Below are 13,405 nucleotides of genomic sequence, written 5' to 3' on the forward strand. Positions count from 1 at the left end.
AAAGACTCTTGTTGACAATATGTGAATGCTATTCTTAGAAAGCAAACTAAACTATCTTGTTGCTATAGGGTATACAAGAGAATACAACACTAACTTCGAAAGCATAATCCTTATCTGGTGTAGCATTGGACACTTGAAAATTACCTCTATAACCATGTGCTGGACATTGGCATCTGTGAAATTAGAAAATAAATTTTAATCATCATCATTTCAAGCTTATTTATTCACTGTTGAAGGTTGGTCTATTTGGGCCTGTACGAGTCACAAGCATGCAATGTAGTATCTATTATGGTATTATAGTAAGTACGTACTTTCCCCTTAAGCGTAAAGTGATATCCAAGGAATAATAATAGAAGTAATAAACGTAAAATACATATGGACTTACGACGCAGAATTAATGGTCCTCAGCAAATCGAACACTCTCTTGCGCGACACCATCTTTATAGCGATATTTAATTAATAATTCGATTTGAACTTTGCCTGTACAAAGTAATTTACTGCTTTTTTATTTTATCTTACTTTTATCAACTACAAACTTAACAAAAACATTGGATAGAGAGGATACAGATAAGAGCATTATCAACATCGTAATTCAGCTTAAATTAAGTTAAAAACAAATTCAACTAAAGAATAGTACACATGATTAAGCCTTTTAGGCTTTTAATTACATTATTTTTTAATAAGCTCGGAAATAAGTAAATCTCGTAACTCGTAAAAACAAGATTTGTTTTACATAATGTTTTCATGTTATCCTTGTCATTGGACATCATGTGATATATATTAGAAAAAGATAGAATTATTTTGTTTTTTCTTCCAAAACTGTCACTTTGACAGTGAGCATTTTTTTTTAATACTTGTCTGGCAATGAATAGGTCGGAGTACGTACAAGCATTTAACTTCTCTTCTCTTCTCTAAAAGTTCAAATCTTTGTGCTGAAAATATATTAGTAGTGGGACTATCATCATTCATTCATTTTCCTAGCATCCCGTTTCTCACAGGGTCCGCGTACCTAACCTGAAGATTATTTTTAAAGGATCGTAAACTATTGATGTATGGATTTGAATCTGTTTTTGGTTTCTGCAAATTTGTGCATTATTTCTTATGTTTATTCCGCACGTATAGGTTTTTATTTCGCACATATTTGTTTCAGACGTTTATTGATGAGAAAATTAATTATTTTGTCAATATTAAGTATTTTTCCCACTGTAGTGTTCCTCGTCACCTTCTGTCGTGAAACATACATGATTATGTAATGTTTGACGACATGGTAGAGATGCTGGGATATCTTGAACATGTAATTTAGTGTTATGAAACATTCTAATCCCATATTCTAACATCGTGGGTTTTTACCCTATATTTAGACAGCTATGGGCAAGTTGCCCATTTGTGGGTATTTTGCCCCATAGGTATTCATATAACTATGACACATTTAAGTTTTGGAATGTGATTCAGAATTCAGATAATTCGTGACCTTACATGATTATGTATGTTTCACGACACCTTCCCTCCTTTTTGCTACTTTTATCCTACTCTTCATCCATCGCCTCTCCTCTACTACTTACTTATGCAGTAAAAATATACAGGGCTAACTTTCAATAAATAAAAATGCAGAATAGACATCGAGGTGATGTATTAATAAATTCATACAGATTTCCATTCACATAATACACAATAGAAAAAACTATTCCTCCTACAACTCCCAATTATACTACAAAGAATGAAACATCTTACACACTATTAGCATCATTTGGTTACACAACTTCAATAAGTAACATACTGACAGGCTAAAATGGCATTAAAATATATCATCACAATAAGATTTTTGCAATATATTAAATAAATAAATGTTTAATAGTCGTAAAATAATTAGAAAAGTACTGAACTTAACTTTTAAGTCAGTACTTTTCTAACTAATATTAAAATCAATAAAATAATTTATGGATCCCTACTCGGCTAAGTTACGCGCTATGCTACATCTATTTACAGGATCGCTGTTGCATACAAATGGCAAATTATTAAAATGTTAACAGCCTATCGTCAAACGAAAGTGTAGTTTGACGCTCATACACTAACTCAATATAGATCGGAAGCCGAGGGTACGCAACTTATGACAATACATTTCTACTCAATACTCAGTAATACTAATTTATGGCAACGAGCGCGGTAATGTAGGTAACTATACAAAATGTGGGTATAATGTGATCACTTACAATAAAGACCTACATACATTAGGATCATCAACTTAATATACTTACAGAAAACTAAACAACTATAGGCTGGGAATGTGTAGATTAGACACGTTGCATGAATCACATTATAACAGATACTGCGATCAACACACCTATTGGTGGACAGAATTCTATTCATAACTTGAATGATTACATTATTATAAATGTTCATCATAATTTATAACTACTATAACCTGCTAAGTGGGTACAGATTTAAATATCTACTTTATAATGAACGAGTTGTTTTTCCGACAGCTATATCACTTAAGAATACTGCATTATGTGTTATTTTGTATCTGAAAACGGAAATATTGTTAAAATTTCACATGAAATAACAATTTTCAAAGATATTTGAATTGAGTGGGGCCATAGTCTTGCACACAATAAAAAATATATAAATAGTTTCCAGGTGTCTTTGGTCCAAGTTCTAATTAAAAAATAAATTTCATTTTGAAATACGGGAATAGTTTCTTTATAAAAACAATTTTATTGTTGGGGGTGCAAGGCTATGGTCCCACTAACATCTCTATAGACAGCATGCACCAACAATCTAAGACACCTCAATATCGACTACAAGAACAAACTAGGCAACAAACAGTCACTGGTCCGATAGTCATTTGTCGCTGATATAAATCTCATCTACAGATCACATAATTATTTTTGGCAATCACTCTGAGCTGTACACACGAATGTTAATCGCTAAGTAACAATCACTACATGAACAAGTAAATTATAATCTCTTAAATATCATTTAGATTGACTTTCATTCATTGATTATTATTGCATTGTATTTTGACGATATCCATTGAGCATTTTGTGATTTCTCGTTTTGCTATTCTTGTCTACAAATCTATAGAGTCACTACGATAAAATTTTACTTATTTTATTAGACAAAGGAAGTATACGAAATTGAAAAAGCCCGCGATGATGTGTCACGTTGAACATTGAAGTAAAACCCCGCAAGGGACGGACTAGCTAATGGCAAACTTACAGTAAATATTGGTGTTCTCAACAATACTAAAGCTTATCATTTATAAACTTGAAAGTATTAGTCTTAATTTTGAAGCATTCACCAGAGAATCTATCACTACTGAAACCTACAACATTCATATCAAGAAACGGTAGATTCAAAAGAGGAATGGTTAAAATTTATGAGTATTAAAATTCATGTATAAAAACAATCGTACAATGTTGATATTATTATATCAAATTTCTTCAAGTGTGAAAATAATCTTATCATCTTCTACAACATGGAAGTTATTATGACAGTTCGAATAAGAGAGATGTATTCTGTAAATCTCAATAAAATACTTTGCAACAGTAACCATGTATATAAAACAGATTTGCGATCGAATACTGAATAATACAAAACGCTAGAGTAAATAAGCTCATAGCTTTTCAAACGAATTCCGTTAGCTTTAGGCCAAACTTATACAATACTTTGTTCTTAGATTCCAGTCATATATCTCTAGCCTACACCTTGCACTGATGTCAATTTACAAATATTGAACACTGAATCTGATCAGACTCGTCAATAGAACCCAACTGAATCTAGCGTCTATACCTAATCGAGATTATTAGACACGATACAACCCTCACGCTTATACTCTACAATAGCTGGCTAGTCGGAATCGACGATGGTAAACAACATAGAGGGCTAAATAGAAAAACAAAACAACAGCGCAGACGAAATATCGAACATATTGGAAAAGAGATTTTACGACTTAAATTATATTGAGCTGGTAAAGTAACGAACGAGTTTTATGAACACTCTAGTTTCGCAACGAAGACTAAACGCAGTCCGGCTGGTCGTCTCTGTCGCCCTAATCGGGCAGCATGTGCACGAAAGAGACAGGGAACATGCCGCGGCGGGTCGTGCCCTCCACTTGTCCTTCCATCCAGTTGTCGTCCTCTGTGCGCTCGTTGATCACCACAATGACCTCTCCCTCGCGGAATGATAGCTCGTCCTCGTTGTCCGCCGAGCAATCGTACAGTGCTCGACACCGTCTCATGCCGCCCACCTGAAAGATAATTAATATTCACAATTATTATTTTTATTTCGACAATAGTATTTTCACGTGAATTCGCATCAGGATGCTTCGCGTCAACATAGACTCTAACTTTTTTACCCAAACATCATGTTACATCGTCACGTATCATGCAATGAAATCTCACCACAGAATAAAGAATAATACTGCATGTGGAACGGTAACTCTTCGCCACTAACCGATTCGTATCGGACGCGGCGTAGACTCAGATTTACCTCACCACCTCTGGGTTACTTTAGCGCGCGCCGACTGTCTGTCTAACTCGCACTTACGTGATAAAGCGACACACGGTAAGAATGAGAATTTTGTATGGAGTGTCCGCTTATGCTTTCACGTGAAAATTCTGGCTCTAAAATATCACTATCGTGGTTGGCAGAGCGACAAATTGTCAGTAAAAGACAACCCGCAGCCAAATCCGATATTCGTCTCAATATAAATAATGAGGACAGTTTCCCTCTATCGTACACGAGTAGCATAAACATACCATAGTAATAGAAGCAGAGGGCGACCGCGAATGTACACTGGAGGTGTCGGAGACATCGAGCGAGCGGCTATCGCTGCGGCGCGAGCGCTCCCGCGAGCGGCTGCTGTCGCACGACAGCGCCGACTGCCCGCGACTGTCGTCCAGAGCGTCCGATATGTCGCACAGCTCCAACGACGAATCTTGACTAGAACACTCCTGTAACACATTCACCTATGTTTTAGTTTCTTACATAAGTTATAAAGGGAAAAAAGCGTGTTTTACATCGGCCTTCGTAAACATAATTTGGACGCGAGCTGAGAAATAAAACATGTTTGTCGTTTATTTCTCGCTTGCTTGCTTTCCGTGGTAGAAGGGATAATGAAAAATAAAATTGGCGGTTAAAAGTACTCTTGATTTTTTAACTATGTATAAGAAAAGCTTTACAAGGCAGTATAGTGTAGGGTATTATGTGGATATTGTTTTGTTTTTATTTCTCCAGTAGTAAAAAAGCAACCATGCATATCACTCTGTTATTGATTTTCAAACACACGTATGCATGTAGCATGAATGTGGAGGATATTAGTTGATTAAAAATTCAATGTCATGTTGGAGTAAATTGCGTCATTTACTCAAGTTTTTTAATTTATTTATGTAATGCAGTGAAATTATCATGATCGAAAATAACTTTTCTATGAAAATAGTTAGAATTTATGAAAGCTGTGAAGCTCAGGTAGCATGCAAGTTATAATTAAAATTAGCTGAAAGTAGTACGCATATTGTCAAGAGATTTGTTTGCCAATTCAATTCAATATGGCATAACTAGGTGAAAGCGGCCAAAAGTTCAGGAAATTATATCGACTCCTAACATCGACACTACTGCAAATAAAGTAGGTAGTCTAGTCTATCTGCTAAAATTTCAGCGAGAATGCCCTATTTTTTTTTTAAGAAAAATTTGGTATTTTTCTCTTGACAGTAAGAAAGGGTGGAAGATAAAAATATTAATACGGGAAGGGCGGAACTCAAACAAGGGTAAGCGAGTAAGTACGAGTACACTAATGTTTTCAGACGATCGTTACCCTTCTCAGTTTCGCTTTCGCCTTTTCCAGGTGCAATCTATTTTTCTTCTGAAGCAAAAACAAATATCACCCTGTACTAGATCCTTTATGTTAGTTTAGAAAATTATTTACATTTCTGGAGGGACTAAGCCCGTTAAACTGCTCTTGTTAACCATAGGCTAGGTAGATTACACATTTATGGTCCATGCCACAAGTTATACGGGATTTTTTAAGCGATAAATACCATCAATATACTTATAAACATTTCCATGGGTAATTCAGCTTCTAAGATTAACATATTTCTCAGAATTTGCCCAATTTTGGTAGACATTTAACGAGAAATTGTACCTTTTGATAGCAGCATTTCTGTCGGTGTTTATAGTCGGATTTAACCACGGTTGATATCCAGAATTTGAGGCTGGTTTCCAGGATATGTGCCCGGTTAATGGCAATGGGCTTGCCTCCTATTACATGGGACTTAAACATAGCTAATGAGGAGTAGGTGCACTATACACTTCTGCCTACCCCGCCAGGATACAGGCGTGATGCTGTGGTATGTTACTTTTTAAACAATTTCACCTCATAAAGAGAAACTTAAATCGAAGAAAATTTGGATTGGACTTGAATGCGCAGCTCTTGTCAAGCTGGGACGAGGGACAAGTAATGACGATACATAGATCTAAAGAATTACGCATGGACAGGAGGGGGGCCCGGTGGTGTAATGGTTAACACGCGCGTTTCTACTTGACAAGTGCTGCGGGTACAAGTTCCGTCTAAGTTAAAAAAAAAATATTTCGATTTAATTTTCTTTATCAGATTTTCCTAAAAATGAATTTCACGTCAGATTCCCCAGTAGCTAAATATATATTTTATGAAATATATTTACTTTTCTCGGCGGCGGCGTGGGCTCGTCGCGGTGCGCGCCGTTGTGTAGCGGCGCCACGGGCGGCGGCGTCGGCGGCGGCTGCTGCGGACGGTTCTTGACCAGCGTGTTTGTTACTGTACATATAAAACGTGTTATGTTATATGTAAATCATATCTCTTCTATCGTGTGGGTTGTGTGTGAGGTGGATTGCCAACCCCATCAACCCTGTTCAGGGTTACTATTGAGCCGCCAAACTCCCCTGACATGGCTCATGAGCTATGTAACGACTACTAACTTACATCAGTAAGTATTCATAAATAAAATAAGACATTTAGAAGACAGCTTGCAGCCACTTTTGAAATGGAGTGCTGAGATACCCATAATGACTCACGTATGAGCGAATATTTGTTGAAGAATTTTGTTGAGGTATATTGAAATTTCAATGCAAAGACCGCGCACTGTCAGCGAAAGGTGGCATAGACCGGCAGCGCGCTACTTAAAGACTTTCTGTTCACTAACGTCTCGTTCATGGAGCGAGGCGTTAGGCGGCGCGGCACGGGTGCGTCAAGGGGCGCGGGTAGTTTAGCGACATAGCGGTTGTTCGTATTATGATATTGATGTAACTTACGATGTAGCGACCGCGCGCTATCAGCGGATGGAGAGGGCGTAGACCGCGGGTGCGGCGGCGGGTGGGGGAGCGCCACGGCCGGGGGGAGGGGCGCCGCGCGCTTCTTTAGGCTGCCGATGTTGTCTGTAAGCGTAGGTCAGTAGTGTTAAAATATGAATGAAAGTGGTCCAGTGCGGACACGTCTTAATACAACCTCCAGACTACCACAAACCAGAAACAAGGGACGTATGCTCTCAGCACACGAGTCTGCATGTCACTTGCCACGCGTCGGCGTGTGATGCCACCGCACCAAGACATTTCTATATATTTACATCGATTTACCTGCTTTTCTTTTTGCTCATTTTGTAGTACCACAAGCACTAGTTGTGGGCGGGCGGTAGTAAAAACTCAAGAAATAATGTGAAAAGTTTTCTGATAAGCCCGTTGTCTCATGCATATTTTGGTCACCGGCTATGCACCCGTGGCATCTGTCTATACGTAATTAGAACTCTATGGTACTTACAAACATTGGGTTTCCTAGGCAGCGTGGTGGGCGTGGGCGGCGCGTGGTGCAGCGAGTCACACGTGGAGGAGCGCGAGCGCAGCACGGGCGAGTCACCCCCCGCGCGCTCCGCGCCGGGCGGCGGGCCTCCCACGTACGACGGCGGGCGAGACCGCGGACATTTCTTCTCTGGTGTCACGCTGCCGTTTTGCTGGGAAGACAGAGTTAAATTTACGATATATTATTATTATTATAATAATAAGTTCACGGCTATATCCCAATAGGGGTAGACAGAGGTACATTGTTTTGTAAGATGAACTGAGTATCCACATCTCACCGTGCTTTCTGTCAGACTAAAGTGATGATAGTTGGTGAGCCGTATCGCCGCCTAGTGCTACATTCTATCTACGTCTATAATGGTCGAGCCAACTGAGTGAGTGAAAATGAATAACTCATTGGTCTCATTTACGATAACAGCTGCTTGCAAAGAGAAAAATAAATCGATTTCTTTTTTAAGTTGAACCCACAACTCTTGCCAAGCCGGGACTAACGTACGAACCATTTCACCACCAAGTCCTCATACTGTTCTGTTCATGCGAAATTTTTCGATCTAAGTATACCGTCATTAAGCCGACACCGATGTTTTTCGATTTAATTTTCTCTTCGTGAGTTTCCCTAAGCACGTGTAAAGTGACTGGTACAAAAATCAGCTGCTTGATTTCAAGGTGTCACCAACGTACTATGCTGAGTAAATTATATGCCCCCAGTTTCAAGATCAACTAAATAGACATATCCAGACTAGAAACATATTATACACCAATGTATCCAGATTAATTGATCAAGAGAAATGAATATCGTTCCAGCGATTCGTATGAATTTCGATCAGTAGTGCCAATAACAGAATGCGAATTTGAGTTTGCATTTGTTGTTGTAAATTGCTTGTATATTTTCGGCGCTGCAACTCACCCGTTCGTCAATGACGGTGTCATCGTCTGAGAAGTCCGTCGATCCGTCGTCATGTGATAAATTCCAGTCTATATTTATATTCTCGAACATACTCTTCTCTCTTTTATCTACACTCTCCAACTGAAAATATATAACAACTATTTCAAAGAGAGCATGGGTAATAAAAATAAATATTCAAATATTTGGCTTAAGTAACTATTTTAAAACGTCCATTTATACCATAGAGAAACATGGGTAGAGACCCATGACTGGCAGACCGGAGATTTGTACTAAGAACTAATCTCGCAAATCGAAACTTGGAAATAGATCGACCGATTCTAATGCCTTTTTGTGAGTCGATAAAATTGATTGTCATGGTAGGTGCAATACGTCAGTCTGCGTGATTTAGAATTCGGGACTAATATAACTTCAAACGTACACAATACACAGTAAAGCGGTTTCCTTACCAGCTCTTGGCAAGCGTGATGCCCCAACTGCCTTGCGATCTGCAAGGCGGTCCGTCCACTGCCATCCTTCACGCTCGTATCAGCCCCCGCTTTCAACAACAGTTTCATAGGCTCCGATCTATCCGTGGCCGCACACAAATGTAACGCCGTCATCCCCGTGGTCGTGGCTTTGTCAAGAAGTTGGGGACCCCCGTTTTGGACTAGAAAATCGACTATGTGAAGGAATGAACCGTCGCCCAGTTCCCGAGATATGGCTAGGTGGAGAGCTGTTTCGCCGCAATCCTGAAATGATAAATGGCGTTGTTAAAGGGCGAGATTAGCCTTGTCCATAAAGAAGTACAGCTGATCGACAATATGTAGAATTGTTGGTGAAAGAAAGCGGCCAACTAGTTTTTGGAATAACCAAATGAATACGCTTGATTTGTGGTAATTAAGTCCGTCATCGTACAAACTCACACAATCAATTGGTTGAAATAGCTAAGACTTCCAAAGCACGGATCATTTTACGGATAAGTATTTGATGAAAGGTACTTACGGAGCAGGGTAGGGTAGCGGCCAAGTCGGCGCCCTCGGCGTAGGCCTGCAGCAAGTTCTGCAGATGTCCGTTGTTGACGGCGTGCTCGACCTCGGATAGACGCTCGGCCGCGTCGCGACACGTGCGCGCCGCGTACACCCGGTACACGTACTTTTCGCGAATAAACCTGAGGCGCTCCTCCCTAGAGGGAAAGACTAGTGTTTAAGTATCGGTCGGTATACAGTAGGTAGTAGTTTTATAAGTAGCAAGTAAGTGCCAATCTAAACAGGGCAGATGGAGTCACAAGTGGGACCCAGTAGACTACTATATCCAACTTCTTGAAAATGAAAATGAAACAGATATTTTAGTTTAAATGGTAGAATCTATTTAGATAGCACTAGTTGTTATTGCATTCTCCATGCTACTTTTTAGGGAAAAATAGGGCGAGGCGTCCCTCTTGCCTTCCACAGTACCCTGTCTAACGCGAGTGGGATGGCGCCCAGAGTAGGCTATTTCAAAGCCGTACTAAAACTCCTATGCTCCCCTTCTGAATAGTGCTGACAGTTACTGATATTATTAGTTAATTATTAGTAATGAGTTGTAATTCCTTCAGAACGTATAGTTGAGGCAAAGCGGTGCAAGGAACTCCTTATCAATGCGGTTTTTAATTATTTAAATATACACTACATAAGTACACACAACTTGCGCACACAAGTTTCTCATTTTAGCGTCTTCTCGCTCATTTTAGTCAATAAAAGGTGTAAAATACTTACATTGTACTTTCCGGTGTAAGTTTATCCCTGTCGTCGAGCGTATTTTCCATGATTTCATTGAACATCTGATTGCCCATGTGTCGCGCTAACAACAGCTGTGACGTACTCAGTCGGTCTAACGTTAACGATTGTATTCGAGATATGTGCACGCCCAACTCCCTGTGGCTTCCAGAACACTCTATACACACTATTATACCGAAATTCGTTGATAACCACGTTGGATCTGAAAAGAAGATGGCGGGATTTTAATTTTATTCATACAATCGTTGCGAACTAATTAAAGAATTCGTGATGTCGCGTCAAGGGGCAAGTTTCTTAGCCAGGTATCTATTTCACATACACTCCATCCAAACAAATTTTTAATTCTTACATAGTGCCACTGAACACGTAAATGCGAGCAAGACGCACGCTATCCCTCTCTTTAGCAGCATACGATCATTTAAGACTAAAGTAAGAGCCAGAGGGGGTGAGGTAAATCTAGCTAGGAATTGGCATGGGGCGATAGGTAGTTTTGTATTTACTTCATAATACTCACTTATTAAATACAGCTAACAAATTCTAACCTCAGTTCTGCTAGAGTGACTGCTTGTTAAAGACAGTGAAACCTAAAGTGAAACGCATTATGAAAAGTGGACACATTCAAACGCGTATACCACAAATAGCCCCATACAAGATCCTCTTGGCATGATAATGTTACTTGTATTAAACTAATACTAAACGATGATACAGAAAAAGTTGCCAAGTAACCACGAAACCTGAAGTTGCGGGCGATTTCACTTTTCTGTGGTAACTTGCGCTGCAACACCTTAACTAAACCGGTCTTTGGTAACATACAATGCTGAGCATTAAAATTTAATTATACCTTCATATAAGTTTATGCATGGAAATGGTTTATGTACGATCACGAATACTAATATGTATACACTTTGATACTATGTCACATTTACTTTTTTGACAAATTGAACCGTAAGTCTAATTAAATGTCAAATATGATAGTGCGACAGGGTTCTAAAGTGGGCACATGATATTACTCATGACTACACGTGATAATAAAATATAATAGAAACATCACCCATCTTAGGATTACGATCAAAAGAATGGATGAAGCCAAAGTCGTGTGTCAGGATGGTAATACGAGGAATTCCATAGTCTCTGGTCTACTCTATAGATGGGACTTCACGTGTGTACGTTGGAAAACGACATAAAACACTTACCATTAGTAGACCCGCAGTCGGCACACACCTGGTTGCCAGGCATGGCCCTCACAGCCCGTATGATGGACCTTTGTAGGTCCAACAGAGAGTGCCCTGTGTCGTTGCTCTCCCCCGCTTGTTGGTGGAAGGCTCTCATGAGAGCGCCTTCCTTGCAGTTGACCAGAACTGACGTCCACGCACGTTGTTCACTCTCGTCTTCCGCTTGGAAGTGGTAGGTACGGTTGTCTGTAAGGTGGTAAGGTTTTTATTATTTAAAGTGTGGTAGACTAACATATATTATATCTCGTCTCTTTCGTACTAAGCTGTATATCATTAGCGCGAAAAAGACATATCTCTAGTCTCTTTGTCTTTTAAGTTTGTTAATTATGGAGAGTACTCTGAAGTAAGTCACAAAAATATTCACTTACGAGTTACCTGTCTTTCTTCATAGATATATACCATCTTAAAGTATATATCAAAACAGTGTTTAACTCACTAAACTTGACTCTGTAAAAACCTCCCATTACATATTTATCCCGTTTCCCTATCAATCATATTACAACCAATTTAAGCTAATGGTGCTGGTGAAAAACAATCATTAATTTACGGCACTCGGTTAATATCGCTAACGGCTTGACCTTGATTACTGAACATCAGTGAGAAGAGAACCAATAGCCGCTAAAAATAATGTTTACGTAAACTTGATCTTCTTTATAGCGGTTTTTCTTTTCCGCTGTTTATAAGAAGTCTTATTCTTATTTATCCTAAGGGACCTTCGACTTTTATTACAAGAAATAAATGGGATTGTTTTATTAATATCGTACTGAAATTTACTCTGCTCAGTTTTCATTTTTTCAATTTACTTTCTGAAGTAATACGAAACGATTTGATAATAATATCGTCAAATAAAGGTTCCCTAGACAAAATAAGCCAAGCCACACGTTTGAGCATGCATGAAGCTCCCTCAATATACAAACAAAGGCAAATATACTAACATGAGACTAGATCAAACGCCCTCTTATCCTCGGCCGCGACTTTAATCTGGCAGGTGAGTAGATTCACCCGAGCTGGTGGTTTATTCTCATCTGCGTGGAAGATGTCTAGAAACCCCTCTGCTGTCACTCGGCACCGACGCTTCTGCCACACCCGCCGCACTTTTCCTTCTGACTTCTTTAGGAGATACCCGCTCCGTGTCACCCCGTGCTGTTTGTCCCCCTGCAACTGGTGGAGCGAGTAACCCCCCACTGCTGATGCCACCTGCGAATACACATACTTGTCAGTGCAAGTATAAGTTGTCGATTAGTTACCGTAGTATCGAATGCTTTGGAAATAATTTATCAGGTGATCTGGTGGCTAAGTTGACATTATTAGGCAATAATTTTGATGTTACCTACTTAGCACTAACACGAGAGGTCAACAATATAATGCCGATAGGGCAAGTCTAAAACGGTGTGTGCGTCAAGCTAGCGGCCTCAAAAAAAAAATGGGCACGAAAAAATAATTTGACCATACCAAAAAATAGTACTCTTATTGAAAAAAATAGTACCTGTTGTAAAAAAATTAGTACCATCACGGTTCTGGATTTATAGCCATGTTTTATTGCACTTGCTAGCTTGACGGTGAGCGAAATTTGGCGAGCATTAACGACAAGGTCTTTCGCTTTGATTTAAACGCCAAAAAATAGTACCAAAATAGTACTCACCCCCTGCAAAATACCGAAAGTAGTACTTCAACGGTTCCAAAGT

The 13,405-nt window shown here is 39.2% G+C and overlaps 2 protein-coding genes across 5 annotated transcripts in view; both read right to left on the reverse strand.

Annotated features, from left to right (window-relative positions):
* The window catches only part of LOC126373168 (probable hydroxyacid-oxoacid transhydrogenase, mitochondrial), a 247,904-nt gene extending 247,173 nt beyond the window's left edge, over positions 1–731 (reverse strand). For 2 of the 3 annotated variants that reach the window (XM_050019214.1, XM_050019204.1), the window contains exons 1-2: positions 386–731; positions 95–173 (exon numbers count right to left, since the gene is read on the reverse strand). In XM_050019214.1, coding sequence (XP_049875171.1) covers positions 95–173; positions 386–438 — 132 coding nt within the window. In that variant the 5' untranslated portion in view covers positions 439–731. The remainder of the gene's footprint in view (positions 1–94; positions 174–385) is intronic. The other variant, XM_050019223.1, reaches the window with a different exon arrangement.
* An 882-nt stretch (positions 732–1,613) lies between these two features.
* Positions 1,614–13,405, reverse strand: part of LOC126373090 (arfGAP with SH3 domain, ANK repeat and PH domain-containing protein) — a 43,642-nt gene continuing 31,850 nt past the window's right edge. Inside the window, exons 6-17 of one of the 2 annotated variants that reach the window (XM_050019087.1) lie at positions 12,656–12,917; positions 11,682–11,906; positions 10,468–10,690; positions 9,716–9,896; positions 9,181–9,462; positions 8,735–8,854; positions 7,790–7,979; positions 7,288–7,410; positions 6,681–6,793; positions 5,816–5,863; positions 4,761–4,955; positions 1,614–4,249 (exon numbers count right to left, since the gene is read on the reverse strand). In XM_050019087.1, the coding sequence (XP_049875044.1) occupies positions 4,052–4,249; positions 4,761–4,955; positions 5,816–5,863; positions 6,681–6,793; positions 7,288–7,410; positions 7,790–7,979; positions 8,735–8,854; positions 9,181–9,462; positions 9,716–9,896; positions 10,468–10,690; positions 11,682–11,906; positions 12,656–12,917 (2,160 nt within the window). In that variant the 3' untranslated portion in view covers positions 1,614–4,051. The remainder of the gene's footprint in view (positions 4,250–4,760; positions 4,956–5,815; positions 5,864–6,680; positions 6,794–7,287; positions 7,411–7,789; positions 7,980–8,734; positions 8,855–9,180; positions 9,463–9,715; positions 9,897–10,467; positions 10,691–11,681; positions 11,907–12,655; positions 12,918–13,405) is intronic. The other variant, XM_050019095.1, reaches the window with a different exon arrangement.

Source organism: Pectinophora gossypiella, chromosome 2, assembly GCF_024362695.1.
Source record: "Pectinophora gossypiella chromosome 2, ilPecGoss1.1, whole genome shotgun sequence".
Taxonomy (NCBI): Eukaryota; Metazoa; Arthropoda; class Insecta; order Lepidoptera; family Gelechiidae; genus Pectinophora; species Pectinophora gossypiella.